Source organism: Siphateles boraxobius, unplaced genomic scaffold (genome assembly GCF_051911475.1).
Source record: "Siphateles boraxobius isolate OS27281-9 unplaced genomic scaffold, OSU_SipBor_1 195, whole genome shotgun sequence".
In the NCBI taxonomy this organism is placed as follows: Eukaryota; Metazoa; Chordata; class Actinopteri; order Cypriniformes; family Leuciscidae; genus Siphateles; species Siphateles boraxobius.
The window spans coordinates 184,263-200,086 of NW_027508805.1; the positions used below are offsets into that span (position 1 = coordinate 184,263).

Here is a 15,824-nt window from a genome sequence, read left to right on the forward strand (position 1 = left end):
GTAACCCTGTGTTTTATCATGTTTCGGTAACAACTTCGGTATGATACCTTGGGGAAAAAAAATCAATATTTCATACCATTTTTCGATACCATTTTTTTTGTTGAGAATTTGGGTAATTTTGTTGTAATAGCTTACACACTGAACAGAGAGGCTTTATTTGAATCGTTTAACAAAATTGTATCCACTTCAAATGTTTGTAAAGATGTCATTAAAAGGATTTTCTTCTGTTAAGATGTCTTGCTCTTTATTTAATTAGTTTGCACTCAACTGAACCCATCCGCACTCTTTACTGGTCACAGACACTTGTCAAACCTGTCAAGTTTGTCTCCAGACATCACTGGTTGAGTTCACATTAACAACAACATTATCATGCCAAAGTATATTTACGTTACCAGTCACAAGTTTCATAATCTTTCATACATGATTAGGAGAATATTAAACCCATACAACAGGGTTCTATATGTTAACCGTGCAGTTACTATCATGAAATAGAAATGAACAGTGTTTTACCATATTTATTAATCTTGATGTAAATTTCTACACATATTAATGCATTGTAATCATTAACAGTGAAAAGGTTCTCTTAGAATTGTTTATGGATACAGAAAAATGTATGCCTTTTCTTAGTTCATGATACTAGTGTTAAGTTATCAAAACTAATAACACAACTGGTAGTTATGTTGTGGCCAGAAACGTTGAACATATAATTTACTAATCTTCCTGTATGACTGACTTTATTCTGTAGAACACAAAAGATATTCTGAAGAATGCATGAAACCAATTTTCAATTTAGATTGAGTAAACCCTTTAATATCAAAGAGAGGTAATGAGAAACGTTTCTGTCATGTACAGCAAAAAAAAAAAAAAAATTTAACATGAGTATTAAGTCATAATTGGACATATTGCTGTTCTCATTAGAAACTGAATTAAAAACGGAAGGTTTATTATTCACAGTTTCTTACACAGCATTATATAACAATTTGTGTTTATAGCTTTAAAACTAGTACTAAAATATGTTATCATGATCTTGCCATAAACATTGATGCCTCGTTAGCGGCCGTTTCCGCCATATTGGAACGGTCAAAACTGGTCTAAGTTCGACATAGAGTTCGAGAGGAAGTTTACCGAGTGTCTGCAACATGAGTCTGCAACATAGACAGTAAAAGGTCTGCAACCCTAAAAAGTGCAGGACTGGGAGAGTGCATTCGAGTGAGGGCGGGGGGTTGATTTCGCAGCTTTACTTCCTGCTCACTACTGCGCATGTCTGGTCCCGAGGCGCAACTGCGCAGACTCAAGTCCCAAGATGTCAGCACCATATCGGGACCACACTGGCGGCTTCACTTCTCACCAATGGAAGAGAGCGAAGTGGCGTCGTCATTCTTTTTTGACAGTCTATGATAGAGACTTGCCACTTGCCTTCTCCCGGGCGCGATCTCAGAAGTAAACTGACACGCCAAGGCAACGACACTCATTTTGTCTGTCTCTTATTATTTCACAGGTAAAATAAGATACACTTTAAATATTCTTCTGACTGTTCACATGACGATGGGAAGGTTTAAGGAAGTAATTGTGAAGTGTTTTAAGTGACTTTTTATGTTCTAATGTGTTTATACTAATTTAATTAACTCGAGGGTCACGAATGCAAACGATTAATTGTTTAGGAAATGCATTCAAAAGTATTAGAAAAGTTATACAGCATTGTTGTGGTATTTGAGCGCATTGGCAATGCGAGGTTGCTTGTTATTTTCATGATTTAATTGAGGAGTTAAGCATAACTGTTGCATTAACCATTCAATCGCCATTTTGAGTGCTTTGCACACACATGCTTAATGTGTGACACGAGACAATGAGGGTGAAGTGGTTTATGTAGAATGGCCTTAGATGAATTAGGCTATGTAGGCTATTTCTATTTTGTGTGTTTGAGCGTCACATTTGTGTTTGGGCGTCTTTTGCTTGTGAGTTACATAAGGGTGACATTTATGTGAATCTCTATTGCTTATTCTGTACACACTCTTTTTACATATAATATATCTCATATATTGCCCAGGCTATGGAATACAGGTGTGTATGTATTCGTATACCTTATGTGTATACACCAGGGGTGCCCAATCCTGCTCCTGCCGATCTCCCCAAAACGGGCCAGTAATTTGCACATTATCACTTAACTTTTGCTGCTTGACTTCACGGAGAAAGGATCATTATGAAATTGATATTAGCCACAGAAGAGGTGCAGTTTTTGCAATTAATGCAAAACAGGGTACAGGTTGTTCGGGTCGTGGGAATGGCGGTGTTTCAATTCTAATATTATTATTATTATTAGTGTTTTAGTTGTTATTTATAATTGCTCAGACTTGCTGAAGAAACATTTTTTTCCACCGTCTCTTCCTCTTCCACCTGCACTGTCTCCTCTGTCTCCTCCTCTAATGGGCCTACCCTGCACCTTCTCTGGGCCAGCAACCTCTAAGGGCCTTTTTAGGGGCTTTCCTCTTAGGGCGAATGAGAGGATGCTTAATTGCTTTTTATCTGACATCTTTGAAAGACAGATGCAGCAGTTATTAATGCATCCATGGCCAGGATATAATTATAAAATAATATTACATGATTTTAAAAGTGACCTATAACATCGACTATGCAATACACTTTAATGTATTTAGTGCTAATAAAATGATTAAGCCTATTTGGAGAGAGATATGTTTATAATGTGACAAATATGTCAGTCATCATGTGATAATGAAAATATGACTAGGCTGTAAAACTAAACTTTCGGAAGATGTTGTAGCAGAATCACGTGAACAAATCCAGGATATGCTTTTTTTTTTAATTGGTTGCGTTAAGTCTTACCCAGATACATAGACTGTAAAAAAAGATACAATAGTGCCATTTTCTGATTGGCTATTGTGTAGCCCCTTTATTTTTTTTGATTGGGCATGCTCACTAAGAACTCCAGGGGAGACGCGCTTGTTTCCTGCCGGTTCCATAGTGAGAGCGGCGCGGCCAGATCAATTTTGGGCGCTGCGGCATATTAAATATATTATAAATAGTTTTTCCGCGTGAGAAAAACAATGTGTGGCGGGAGTGCGTGACTAAAGACTGAAATGAGTGACACTTGAGAGTGTCCCCCCCCCCCCCCCAACAACAATTCAACAATAATGATAAAGGCCAATAATGTCACTATTTAATACATTTTCAAGACTTTAATTAAAAAAATATACAAATGTCATCATAGAAGATGTGTATTGAAGTCACTGTCTGCAATGTAATTTGTAATAAATTAATACACAGAAAAAATAAATAATAGGCATTGGTACCTCAAATAATAGCCAGGGACCTCAGCAAATTTCCAGCTGGGCACCAATAATTTTGCTAAACTGAACAGCCAATCAGATTGATCTCTCTCACTGACCCAACGCCGATTCAACATGAGGCCCTTTCACACAGAGATCCCAGAAAATACACTGATTTGTCCATAAAATAACAGGCACAATACCAGTATAAACATGAATATCTATCAACACTAATGTTTTAAACACTATTCATTTTTTTAACTCTACATTTGTGGAGTAAAATTAACTTCAAAGATGATGTACATTTACCATTTTCATTCATGGAGATAACATGGAAAATGTGCCATGCTTTAGTGGAGGATTTCTGTCACCTGGTGGAAAACAAATACTCTGGCTATCACCAGACCAAGCTCAATCTTTTAAGATTGAACATTATTCTGGGGAGTCTGCTCTGTGTTTTCTACTGCACAAGAGGCGTGATCAACGGGCATAGTTCAAATGACTCTGTACGCCAGAGGTCTTCAATCCTGCTCCTGGAGGGCCAATGTCCTGCAGAGTTTAGTTCCAACCCTAATCAAAGACACCTGAATCAGCTCATCAAGCTCTTCAGGATCGCTTGAAAAGGTAGTTGTGCTGAAGTAGGTTGGAACTAAACTCTGCAGGACAGTGTCAATCCCTAAACTCAATCCAGGAGCAGGATTGAAGACTGTACGCAATTGGATAGTCCTTCAACCAATCAGACCAACGATCGATCAGGGTGACGTACTTTGCATTTGCAGAGCGACGCAAAAACTCCAGGCAGTAAACGTGTCAACAATCGTGTTGGTTTGGAGCATTGATCAGTGGTTTGGAGCATTGATCAGCGGTTTGCAGAAGCGGCAATAGCATTGAGCGATACTTGCAAGTTGTGCAAAAAGAACATGAAAGTGAATGGTATTTACACCCACAGCGATTTGTTTGCTAAACTAAAGAAGAAGAATTGGATGGAAGGTCGCTTCTCTATCGTCATCGTGTTAAACCCGCCAATGGCTGGCCAGGTGGATAGGCCATTTTGTGATTGGTCCCCGCAGATTTGTATCGGAAGCAGGATAGAAAAATGTACAGGTTTCCAGCCTGAGTTGCAGGGCGAAATCAAATCGCCGGCAGATCGGGCTGGGTTTACCCAGTCTAGAAAACAAACACGTTTAACATGAAAATGACATGAAATTACCACATACTATATAATACTACTATAACCAGTAGATGGCAGCAGAGGAGCCCTCAATAGCTCATTGCCATTTCCATTCCCTTTCATAGTTCAAGTTTCATGCCATTTAGATAAAATAAATAAATAAACTCAGATTTTACAATGGACGGGACACTGCATCACATTATGTAAAGTACATTTATGACAAAGAACTACACAGATGCAGATATCATAATCTACCAATAAATGCACACACATTGTCCTCTACTTCTGACGCTGAGCTGCTACGGATTAAAATAAGGGGATGAGCCGAAGCCTCCCGCCGGTTCCATGTGAGTTTTAAAGGGGTCAGTCCTTTACATCGCTAATTAGTTTACATATTATGGAGTTAATCGCAAATTTTTAGGTGGGCTGGGTGGAAATTTAGGGTCTTAAAATGAGCCTATTGACGCCCCTGGTGTGGACAAGGCCTAAAAGGTTGAGAAGCACTGACATAAGGTTTAATCTGATCTTTTCTTTTTATTCCCAAGGACCCGGATTATCAGAACAGGCCGTTTATGTTGATGATCAATGGAAAGTAGCTTGAACGTCTAATATGAGTGGGTGCTGAAGAGAGACGCCGTTGGACATTGACTGTTATAATCTGAAGTGATGGTATTGTCGGATAATGCAGTGATCGGCCGAGGCCTGAACAGTCCTGACCCACTGGTGCGCGAGGCCTATTTGATGGCGTACGACTATATCAACTATGTGACGGTGAAACCCGGCGTCCCGTTGGGTGCGGCCCCATCCCGAGCCTCGGCCGCGCTGAGACACGCTGGAGAAGAGCTGGTCAATCGCTTCCCAATCTTCTTTCGGCGCTGGCCTCATGTTTTCCAGGACGTTTCAGAGCACACGGCCTGCGCAACCCTGGTGTCGATCCTGGACAAGCAATTTGCTCCCTCTCGACGCCGAGAGCTGGACTGGAGCGCAGTGCTGTCCATGTTCGTTCTGGCGGGACAGCTGGCTCTGCATTGCCAGGAGAGGGGTATGTCTGCAGTCCTGCCCCAGATCCAGGAGTGTGTGGGCAGTTATGTAGAGAGAGTCGTCTGCCCCGAGATCAGGGACAGAGGAGGATGGGTAAGTGTCGAGGGCCAAAGATCTTCTCTTCTCGTTAACCGTCAGGACCAAGTGGCAACCTTACAGTCTCTCTCTTGAATCCGACACAAAAGTGACTTTCCCTTCCCTTTAGAAGGGGCCAAAAAACTTGATCATAAATCTTGATTTCACATATTATTGCATTCTGAAATTCTTTACACAACACAAGTACGTTACATTACAGACACCTGGACAAACTTTTGTTTACATGTTATTACATTACATTACATACCTTATTTATTTATTTATTTATTTACTTACCCACACACAAGAGCATTGGGGCAGTTCCGATAAAGAGACAACTTTGGTCCTCATTTGCCCTTAAAATGTGTTTATTAATACATTAGAGTAGTAAATATGCACCCTTCAGATTCTATCCAAGCAGCAACTTTCCTGTCTCTCCTGAAACCAACACAGAAGTGATTTAAAAAGCAACAGAATGCAAAAGATAATCAATCCCATAGACCCCAATGTTAAAATGCCCAACTTTACAGCAGAAAAAAAAAGTGTTTACAGCCTAGTGCAAAAAGTGGCTTTGGTCTATATAGCTAATTTGGCTCAGATTGAGATCAGGCAGAGAGGAGGATGGATAAGTGTCAAGGGGCAAAGATCTTTTCTTCCCATTAAGCCTCAGGACCATACAAAAAGATGGACGACACCCCTTCACTCTCTTTCACTTGGTGATTAAGTCCTAATATGGTGCTGACATCTTGCACTGATTTGAGACCATGATTTTGCGCAGTAGTGAGCATGAAGTGGAGCCGCGATATCAAGGTCCACCCTCAAATTCGCAGAAACCGCTAGTTTAAAGTTTACTGCTGAACAACTCATTATGTCAGTGTGAAATAAACAGTTATGGACATGTAGAAATTAAAGCTGAAGCTCCTCCCGAAAATCCCCTCAAAAAGTCTGTTGGTGCCTCAGTCAGGGACTATTTTGTTTAGAAAAGCTGTCAATCACAGCTTTCAATCATGACGTCACGTTCCCGTTTTTATGACTTTAACTTATTAACTTATTTTAAAATTTAAAACTTAAATTTACATCAGCGTGATAAAAACGACCTAAAATGCCAGAAAACATAATTGGAAAATATGTATTTGAAATGTAATTTGATTTTTTATTTTCCAACTCGTCCCATTGGACTACATGGAGAGGGAGGTGTTTATGAGCTATGCTGGGACCTGACACCGGGGGTGATTGAGTTGGTTTGGCTTCATGCTTTCAGGACTTGTGCGGCACGGCAACCTTCCCGTCTCCCTCTTGAATCCATTTCCATCCTTCGGTGAGGAATCCATCCTTCCCTCGGGTCATTTTTACCCAGAAATTATTTTTGATTTTTTTTTTTTAATTTAGTGTTCATCGGAGGGGTCGAAGACCCCATGACTTTTATCCCACTTGAACCAAAAGAAAAAACACAAAAAATTAAATGAATTCGAGGAGTTTAAAAAAGTAACAAATCCTTCCCTTGTGTGTCAATTTGACCCCCTTTAGGAAGGAATGGAATGCGAGGAATGCTTCAGTACACATAAAAAAACATAAAAATGCTCAAAATTCAAACAAAAATGTTAAATGTTAAAACTTTACCAAAAAAAATATTTTATAATGTCTACATCTGTATCTGAATGCTGAAAAACGTCTCGATTTACGACTGTAACCCTTGTTACCTGAGAAGGGAATGTTACACTGCGTCGACTTCGACACTTAAGGGGAACGCCCTTAGCGTAACGCATCTGAAGTATGAATGAAACTAATCCAATCCTGATTGGTGCTGCGTCAGCACGTAACATGTGATCGCATACACAGAAGCTACAAAGGGATGCCGACACACAACAGAGTTAGCTTCTGCGATGTAGCAAGTTGCTCCCAGGCAGGGGAAGGCATGGCAGAGGGACGCAGTGTCTCATTGCCTTCTCAGGAAACAAGGGTTACAGTCATAACCCAAGACGTTTTATTTCGAGGGAAATCGAACTGCGTCAACTACGACACTTTGGGGCACGAGTACCCACTATGCCACAATGAGCCCTGCCTGTCCGAGTGTGAAGCTGCGCACAGGCACACTTAATGTGCGTTCACACCGCCGCCGGCAAGAGCGCCAAAGTTGTCGGAAGTCATTCATTGTCAATGAGAGCCGGCGGCGAGCTCCGGCGAGAGCGGAGCGGCGCGTCTTGGACAGTGAGAGCGGCGAGGAGAGTTGAAGTCAGGTCAACTTTATGGTAATAAGCAATGACGCGGTTCGGCGGCAACCGGCGGCAACCAATCGTAATATAGAGGTGCTCCGTTTGAGAGGAGTCCAGAGAACGGAGTCCTGTAAACTTTGGTTCCGACCACATTAGTTCCCAAGCAAAATTGAGGTGGTTGATCATTTGAATTTGATAAGGCGCGCAACACTAGTATTTATAGGCAATATTTTCACGCTAGAACGCTTGTTTTTCAGCGGGAATACAAATTATAATAGCACTTAACCATGAACACAAAAGCCACACCACACAAATGGCTTTTAATTTGTTTATTTCATCAGCAAACATGTCACTATAATTGTTACGTTTTTTCCATCGATCAAATTTCTGCAAAAATAACGATCGACATGCTTGTTTGCTTTGTGGCCCCTTTAAATACAGTTGTAAAAAAGACCACGTATTCGATCTACGTCAGAGCGTCCACGAATCTTTCCACGGCGTCGCTGGCAGGGCGGCGAGAGCGAATTTTGCCGCTCTCGCCGGCGGCGGTGTGAACGTACAGTTAGGACGAGAGCACTTGAGTGCCTACCATGGAAGAAATGTACAGGCTATAGAATCTGATAAAAGTATGAGGGGTGGCCCATCCTGCTGCATCGCACACTACTTGGATCAGGGCCCCAGAAAGGAGGGCTTAAGAGAACATCATGCCTCTGGTTGAATGAGCCCTCATGGCCAAAGGTGAAGGCAAGCTGCGCACCTGATAGGCCATAAAGATAGCCTGAACGACCCAGCTACTGATGGTCTGTTTGGATGCAGGAAGCCCCTTCTTGGGTGACCCGAAGCACACCAGCAACTGTTCTGACTTCCACCATGAAGGACATGGATGGACATATATCTTGAGAGCTCTGATAGGGCAGAGCAAATTAAGTCTTTCTTCATCTGCTGTCACATGAGGTGGAGGATGAAAGCCTGCTGAACCGTAGGGCGTGCCACATTAGATGGCACTTTAGGCACATAGCCCGGCCTGGGATGAAAGATAGCCTTAATGTTGCCTGGAGCAAACTTCAGGCACCCATTAGATATAGAGAGTGTCTGAAGGTCTCCAACTCTCCTCAGAGAAGTAATAGCTAATAAAAAAGCTACCTTGAGTGACAGATTCTTGGCCTCAGCCGACTCCAGAGGTTCAAAGGGGGCCTCGACCAGCCCTTCGAGAACCACTGCCAGATCCCATGTGGGAACTCTGGTACGAGCCGCAGGTTTCATCCTTCGAGCCCCATGGAGGAAATGTACGACCAGCTGATGTCTTTGCAGAGGCCCATCACCCAGAGGAGCGTGGAAAGCCGCAATGGCAGCCACGTACACCTTGAGTGTGGACGGGGTAAGAGCAGCCGAGAAGCTCTTGGAGGGGCTACAGCACTGAAGCTAACCGGGCAGTTAACTAGGGGTGCTTCTCAATATCCCTCCTCGTCTCCTCGCTCCTCTGTCCTCCATCCTATGACCCGGAAACCAATCAAGCACAGCCATCTTGAAGGACATCTCAATTCTCTAATTGCACCGCGAAGAGTCGAGGATCGAGGAGTGAGGAGGCTTTCAGAGGAGTTCTGAGCAAGGATACACAGGTGTATCCTATGCGGAAGTGTTTTATTGACTAAACGTGACGCACGTATACATTCTCCTCCCCCTTCACATCGGTCACAATAATTTGAATTTGTACTTCACCCTTGCAGTTTATATAAACCACACATCTCACATATTTCAACAGGGTATCTTGCATTATTATTATTCATTATGAATTTCTTAAATAAACAAACTTCAACAACATAAGGGCAGATCCTTTGAGCGCTGCTGATGACGCTGTGAAGTGACGCTCGAGTGATCAAGTATTCCAATGTATAAAAAAAGCTTTCATTCGATTACTCCGTCCTCATTTTCAAAGGAAGCGAGGAAAGGAAACGAGGATGCACAAATAAGAAATGAGAAGCACCCTAGGTCCACCTCATGCTCACTACACCAAGTGGAAAGGCATTCCATACAATCTCCTCGTCGAAAAAGCTCTGGAACCTAAACCTCGAACCTGAGAAAAATGGTCTCAACCACTCCAGCTGACAGGCCAGTCTCTAGGTACTGAGCCCCCCCAGGGGTCAGGCCCAAAGTTTTCACAGGTCTGGTTGAGGGTGAATATTGGAAGCCAGTGGAATACCAAGGCTGGCCTGCCAGGAGTGCTATAATGTTTGAAAATCATACCCGGGCTGGCCAGCACGGTGCAACTATCTGCGCAGGACCCAAGGAGAAATATTTTGCAGGTCTTGCTATGCTTTGAAATATTCTACTAAGGGAACCAGCCTCTCGAGACTGATTTCGGGTATTATTCGAGATTTGTTCTCGATCCCCTGAAGCGCCTCTCCGGCAGGGTTTGGTCGAAACGATTCTCGATGTGGGGACGCGAGCGCTGCCTGGCCCCTAGCCTGTGGGGCAGACAGAGCAGCATGTGTTCGCTGGAAACCGATGTGTCCCGAAGTGCACTTAACGGCGGGATACAGACATCGATTTCCTGAGGGCTCCCTAGAGGGGAGGCTCTTTCGGTTTCGTTCTCGACACCCTGAAGCGGAGGACCGGCAGGGAATAATCAAAAACAGTTTCAGATGTGTAGACGCGAACACTGCCTGGCCGCAAGGCCTTGACGCTGGATGCAAACATCAATTTCCTTAGGGCTCCGCGGAGGAGCATTTCCTGCTATTTTCTTCTCGTGTTCGATACCCTGAGGAGGACCGGAAGGGGAAAATCGAAAATGAGTTTCGATGTGCGGACGGAACAATATATTTGACTTTCATAACTTGAGAAGAAAGTAAACGGGCGCAAGGCTGAAACACCTGAAAACACACGGCTGTGTGCGTCGAAATATTTCTCAATCAACACAGCCAGCACCCCCAGGAGCTGACTGTGCATGCCTCGTACCCACACAGAATCTTGATTTCAGAGTAGAACCGTAATCTACGCGCTGCCTCGGCAAACGCGAGATCCGAGCCACTAGATTATATATATCAATGCAGACCTTTATTTAGGACAATTCTTATGGGACAAACAACACCAAATAGGACAGACAGTTTGACACAGAGTGCTTGCTGAAGTGCAAAAAGCTAACTCTGTTGTGTGCCTGCGTCCCTTTGTAGCTTCTGTGTATGCCGTCACATCTTACGTCATGACGCAGCACCAATCAGGATTGGATTAGTTTCATTCATACTTCAAATGCGTTACGCTAAGGGCGTTCCCCAAAGTGTCTTAGTTGACGCAGTTTGAGTTCCCTCAAATGAGAAATGACTTTAGGATCAATAAAATAAGCTTTCTGGACCAAAAAAAAGAAGTATAATTTTAGGGCTTCGGGTCATCTTGACCCGCGAAGGGAAGGATTAGTTACAGAACGCGAAGGAAGGTGCAATTCATCGACTGGCCAGTAGATACTCGCTCCAAAAGAGAGTCCCATAGACCCCAATGTTAAACGAGGGCGTTTGAGTGACGTGCTGCCAAGATTTTGACAGCCGGCTCCGCCCATTTTGGGCTTTAAAAATGCTCTTCAGAAACCTTTTTTTTTGACTGGATTCAAGGAGTTTATCTGTTTGTAATAAAAAAAAGTAGGACTTTCTTCCCTCACGGGTCAATTTGAACCCCATAGGAATGAATGGGAAATGTGGATTTTTTTTTTATTTGTCAAAATATATATAAAATCTGGCACAATCCAGAACAAACACAAATGAAGGCATGAGACTATAGAACATCCCCAATGCAGAACACGCACGCGCACACACACACACACACACACACACCTAGGAATTCCCATTAAAATGAATGTCAATATAACAGGGGCAATGTTTTTTTGTTTTTTATAAAATAAAAAACAATCAATGCTAAATAAATGGTGAATATGGTAGGGCTTCGGGTCATTTCGAGCCGTGAGGGAAGGGAATGCTACAGCTACATGAGGAGAGCATACGGGTTAAATATTCTGGAAAATTTGTGTGTGCTATTAGTTTAATGCACTGTAAAAAAAATATTGTTTTTTAATTAGCAGAGAAAATATGAAAAAAAATCTAAGTTTAAAATGGCAGCTGTAGGAGCAAATTGCATCATTGGTAACCGTCTTTTCCCTCTAGGACGTGTATGCACTAGGTAAACAAAAAAAATAATGCCATGATTTGGCCAAACAAACATGATTTATCTAGTCAGAAATTCATGGTTTTTCATGCTACCTTATTATATATTTTATGATCATATTTATTCTATTTATTATCATTATCATATGCATTGAGTAACTTATACATTTTTCAGTTTCTTTATTACAAATAAAGAATATTTAGTGCTGTAGTAAACTGCACTTAAGAAAAAAACACATTTTATTCACCTTAATTTTAAGGTAAGAGTGGGAGCTGTTTTTAACTTGAATGTACACGTGCAAGGCTTCCCCAGGTATTTTAGTCTTATGTTGTAAACTGATATTTGTTATGATATTATTTTTTATTTATTATCGTAATCATAAATCATTCAGCACATATGTTTACCGTTAACTGCAGCCATGGGATGGCGGGTTATTGGAAGTCTCGCGCATTACTTCTGCTTAGCAAAATAAAGTGGATTTTTTATTACATATTGTAATAAAATATATATATATATATTTTTGTTATTGTTAATAATATTGTTATTACATATCTGACTTTGTGTTTTGCTCTCAGTCAGGTTTTGTCACTCGTTTTGGCGAGAAGCAGAATCTTGAAGACCAGGTGAAGCGGGCTTGCTGCTGGTCTCTGCTCTTGCTGTGTGTTGGGATCTTATCCTACTTTGTATGGACGAAAAGGAAAACTTAGACAACAGTGCCATCTTCTGAGAAACTGTAATAATGACACCCGTGATTCGCTTGGTTGTGAATGGTACAATGTGCAGCTCCACCTGGATGATGCGACGGCAGCCATAGTGTGCCAGATCACCCACCACACACACACACACACACACACACACACACACACACACACACACACACACACACACACACACACACACACACACAAAGCCAATCAGTACATGGGGATGATTAGGAGGCCATGATGGACAGAGGCAAAGGGGCAAATTGGGCCAGGACACCGGGGTTACACCCCTACTCTTTTTCGAAGGACATCCTGGGATTTTTTGTGACCACCGAGAGTCAGGGCCTCGGTTTAACGTCTCATCCGAAGGACGGTGCTCTTTGACAGTGTAGTGTCCCCGTCACTTCACCGGGGCGTTAGGACCCAAACAGACCCCAGGGTGAGCGCCCCCTGCTGGCCTCACTAACACCTCTTCCAGCAGAAACCTGGTTTTCCCAGGAGTCTCCCATACAGACACTGACCAGACTCAACCCTGCTGAGCTTCAGGGCGCAACCAGTCTTGGGCTACAGGGTGATATGACTGCTGGCAAACAGCTCTACATGGCTGCCCTACTCCATTTATCAGTAAACTTAATATTGTGGGTATACCAGGAAATGCTCCCTCGTGAGGTTCATTTATTTGTTTTTTGCTTTATTTTTGCAAAATGGCTCACACATGCAAAGTTGGTTGATAAAAATCACTTGTTTACAAAGTGGCGTGGGAAGACAAAATTATCATAGCTTAATTTTTTTTTATATTTGCTTATTTTTAAAATGTTCGTTTCTTATCGATTATTTTTTATTTTCCTAATAGGCATATCTGTTATATTAGCACATGAGGAAAACCAATTGTTTAGTCAATAATTCAAGAATGTCCCTACTTTAAAGCTCTTGATTCTAACTTGTACTTGGCCTTATGAAAAAGTAGTTCTTGCAATTGTTTAATATAGTATTTGTTACAATAAGGATATAATTTCAGGTAGACCATTGATGGCTCACATTTGAACTTTTTCTTTCTTTTTTTTAAAGTCTATACCCTTAACAGATTATTTATTATAAATTCTACAAAAAGTCAGTTAAAATGTAGCCTACCACAATAAAAACCATAGAACTTGATTATAGTAAAGGTGGTCATGAGAAGTTTAAAAAGCTTGCAGGAGGATGTTTTCCACTCGTTTCGTCTTTTTAGTGGCTGTTTTTAGATCATGTTTGAATTTCTCCACAGCGTTTTACTACATTCTCAATAGAATTCAAATGGGTATATTTTATCACCGGCTCGCGCAAATTCTTATCACACTTTTGTAGCGCGCTGGTGAAGGCGCCAACAGAGATTCGCGCGCCACTGATGCTTACTGTACGTATACACATGGCCGGCGACTTGAGCTTCCAAAGTTACCGGAAGTCATTCACTTTCAATGGAAGCTGGCTTCTCTCAGATGCTATAAGCAATTACTTAAATGCTATACTCAAGCACCCCGTAGAAACGGGCCTGAGTGGCAGCTCGCGCCAGGTCTAGAGATGGTGAAAGTTACCTGATTGTGACGGATGGCCAAATTTACATGACATATTTTAGATTAGCATTATAGTCTGCAATAGATACAGTGCCAAACGGAAGAGAAGAGGATAAAAGGGGATAAACACAGAGGTAATGTAATGAATGAACAGTGTATCTAATTGCATAGTAGTAAGATATATAATTTAATGGCAGTTATTTTTACCTTAAACTTTAAGTTAACAATTGTTCTGAGTTCTCCAGAGGCCCCAGACAGTGTGATTTGTAACAATCACGTCAGTTTTTTTAGACGCATTCACTATCACTTTTATTAATTAATGTTTTACTCTACAGTTGTGCAGTTTTGAGGGGGATATATGGCATTTTTTAAAATTTATTTGCCACAATTATTAATTATATTTATATAGGCTACAGGTTTATTAAAAGTAGCAACGTTTTATGTGAAATTATCATTAAAGAAGACATTTCGCAGTTACATTCATGGTGAAAACATGAAATGTGCCATAGTTTAGTGGAAGATTGCTGCCATCAACTGCAAAACAAACATTTTTGCTAGCGCTCAATGAATAGTTTGTGCATGAATGACATTTGGACGATGACATCACTGTTTTAACCAGAGCGGCTATATATACTGAACAAAATTATAAACGCAAAAAAACTGTAAAGCTGTAAATCTGCCTTGAAATAATCTATATTGTAAAAAGTGCTATAAAAATAAATGGGACTTGACTTAAATGCTAGGTGTAATGCTCTTGCTATTTGTGTTTAGGCTGTAATGTGTGTGTGTGTATGTATATATTTATATATATATATATATATATATATATATATATATATATACACATATATAGGATAAATAATCATGAACACAATGACAGGGCGAAATGGGCTGTGATGCATGGGGCACCAGGTAAAATCTTGCCTAGGGCAGCAAATTGGCCAGGGCCGGCCCTGATGCTATCTGTCTGCTCATGTAAATGTATGATAAAGTAATAGCATACTATATCTAATTCCTCTGTATATAAGATAAGTTGGCCACAGAATGCTATTTAATTACACTAATTACCGTAACTGCGCTGTGGATTGGTTCAATCAGAGTGTAATTTCGCTGTGTAGTTTGGCTTGCATACAGTTTAACCCAAGAACCAGAATTTTAAGGTCATAGTGAAATTTGACAACACAGGTTTGAGTGTTTCTCAATTAAAGATGATTTGTTCTGCCAAATTATGTATACAATGTATGATATTAATCAACAACAAAAAGGCAGTATTCAAATAAAGGAAAATTAAGAATGAAATGATTTTCAAAACCAGAGTCAACAGTTACTTTTTGTTTATTGTCTACTTCATGGGTGGAAGCATCAAAAAATAGCTTCTGTTTTTAAGGGTGGCAAATCGGTTTATCACTCTGTTGTGAATTAGGAGCTTCAGTATGTCATTTTCAATCGACATGGCTGCAAGTTTGTGAAGCCTTTTCTGCCCCATTGTTTGACGCAGCCAGGAGTGAAGCCGACGCAGTGCACTAAAGGACCTTTCACAAGAGCAGCTGCTCACAGGCACTGTGAGGGCAACTTGGATGGTTGTCCTCAGAGAGGGAAACATGTCTGGGTCTAGGAGGTTGTGGACAGCTAACATG

The 15,824-nt window shown here is 41.3% G+C and overlaps 1 protein-coding gene across 1 annotated transcript; it reads left to right on the forward strand.

The window, feature by feature from the left end:
- Window positions 1–1,272: 1,272 nt before the first annotated feature.
- On the forward strand, window positions 1,273–14,924 carry LOC143744107 (apoptosis regulator R1-like). The gene is made up of 3 exons (XM_077235501.1): window positions 1,273–1,498; window positions 5,001–5,589; window positions 12,509–14,924. The coding sequence occupies exons 2-3, from the start codon at window positions 5,122–5,124 to the stop codon at window positions 12,638–12,640; spliced, it is 600 nt and encodes a 199-aa protein (XP_077091616.1). The 5' UTR covers window positions 1,273–1,498; window positions 5,001–5,121; the 3' UTR covers window positions 12,641–14,924.
- The last annotated feature ends 900 nt before the right edge of the window (window positions 14,925–15,824 follow it).

Coding starts and splice junctions, on each gene's coding strand:
- LOC143744107 (XM_077235501.1), top strand. CDS start 5,122: ATGGTATTGTCGGATAATGCAGTGATCGGCCGAGGCCTGAACAGTCCT. Junction 5,590..12,508: donor TCAGGGACAGAGGAGGATGG/GTAAGTGTCGAG, acceptor TTTTGCTCTCAG/TCAGGTTTTGTCACTCGTTT.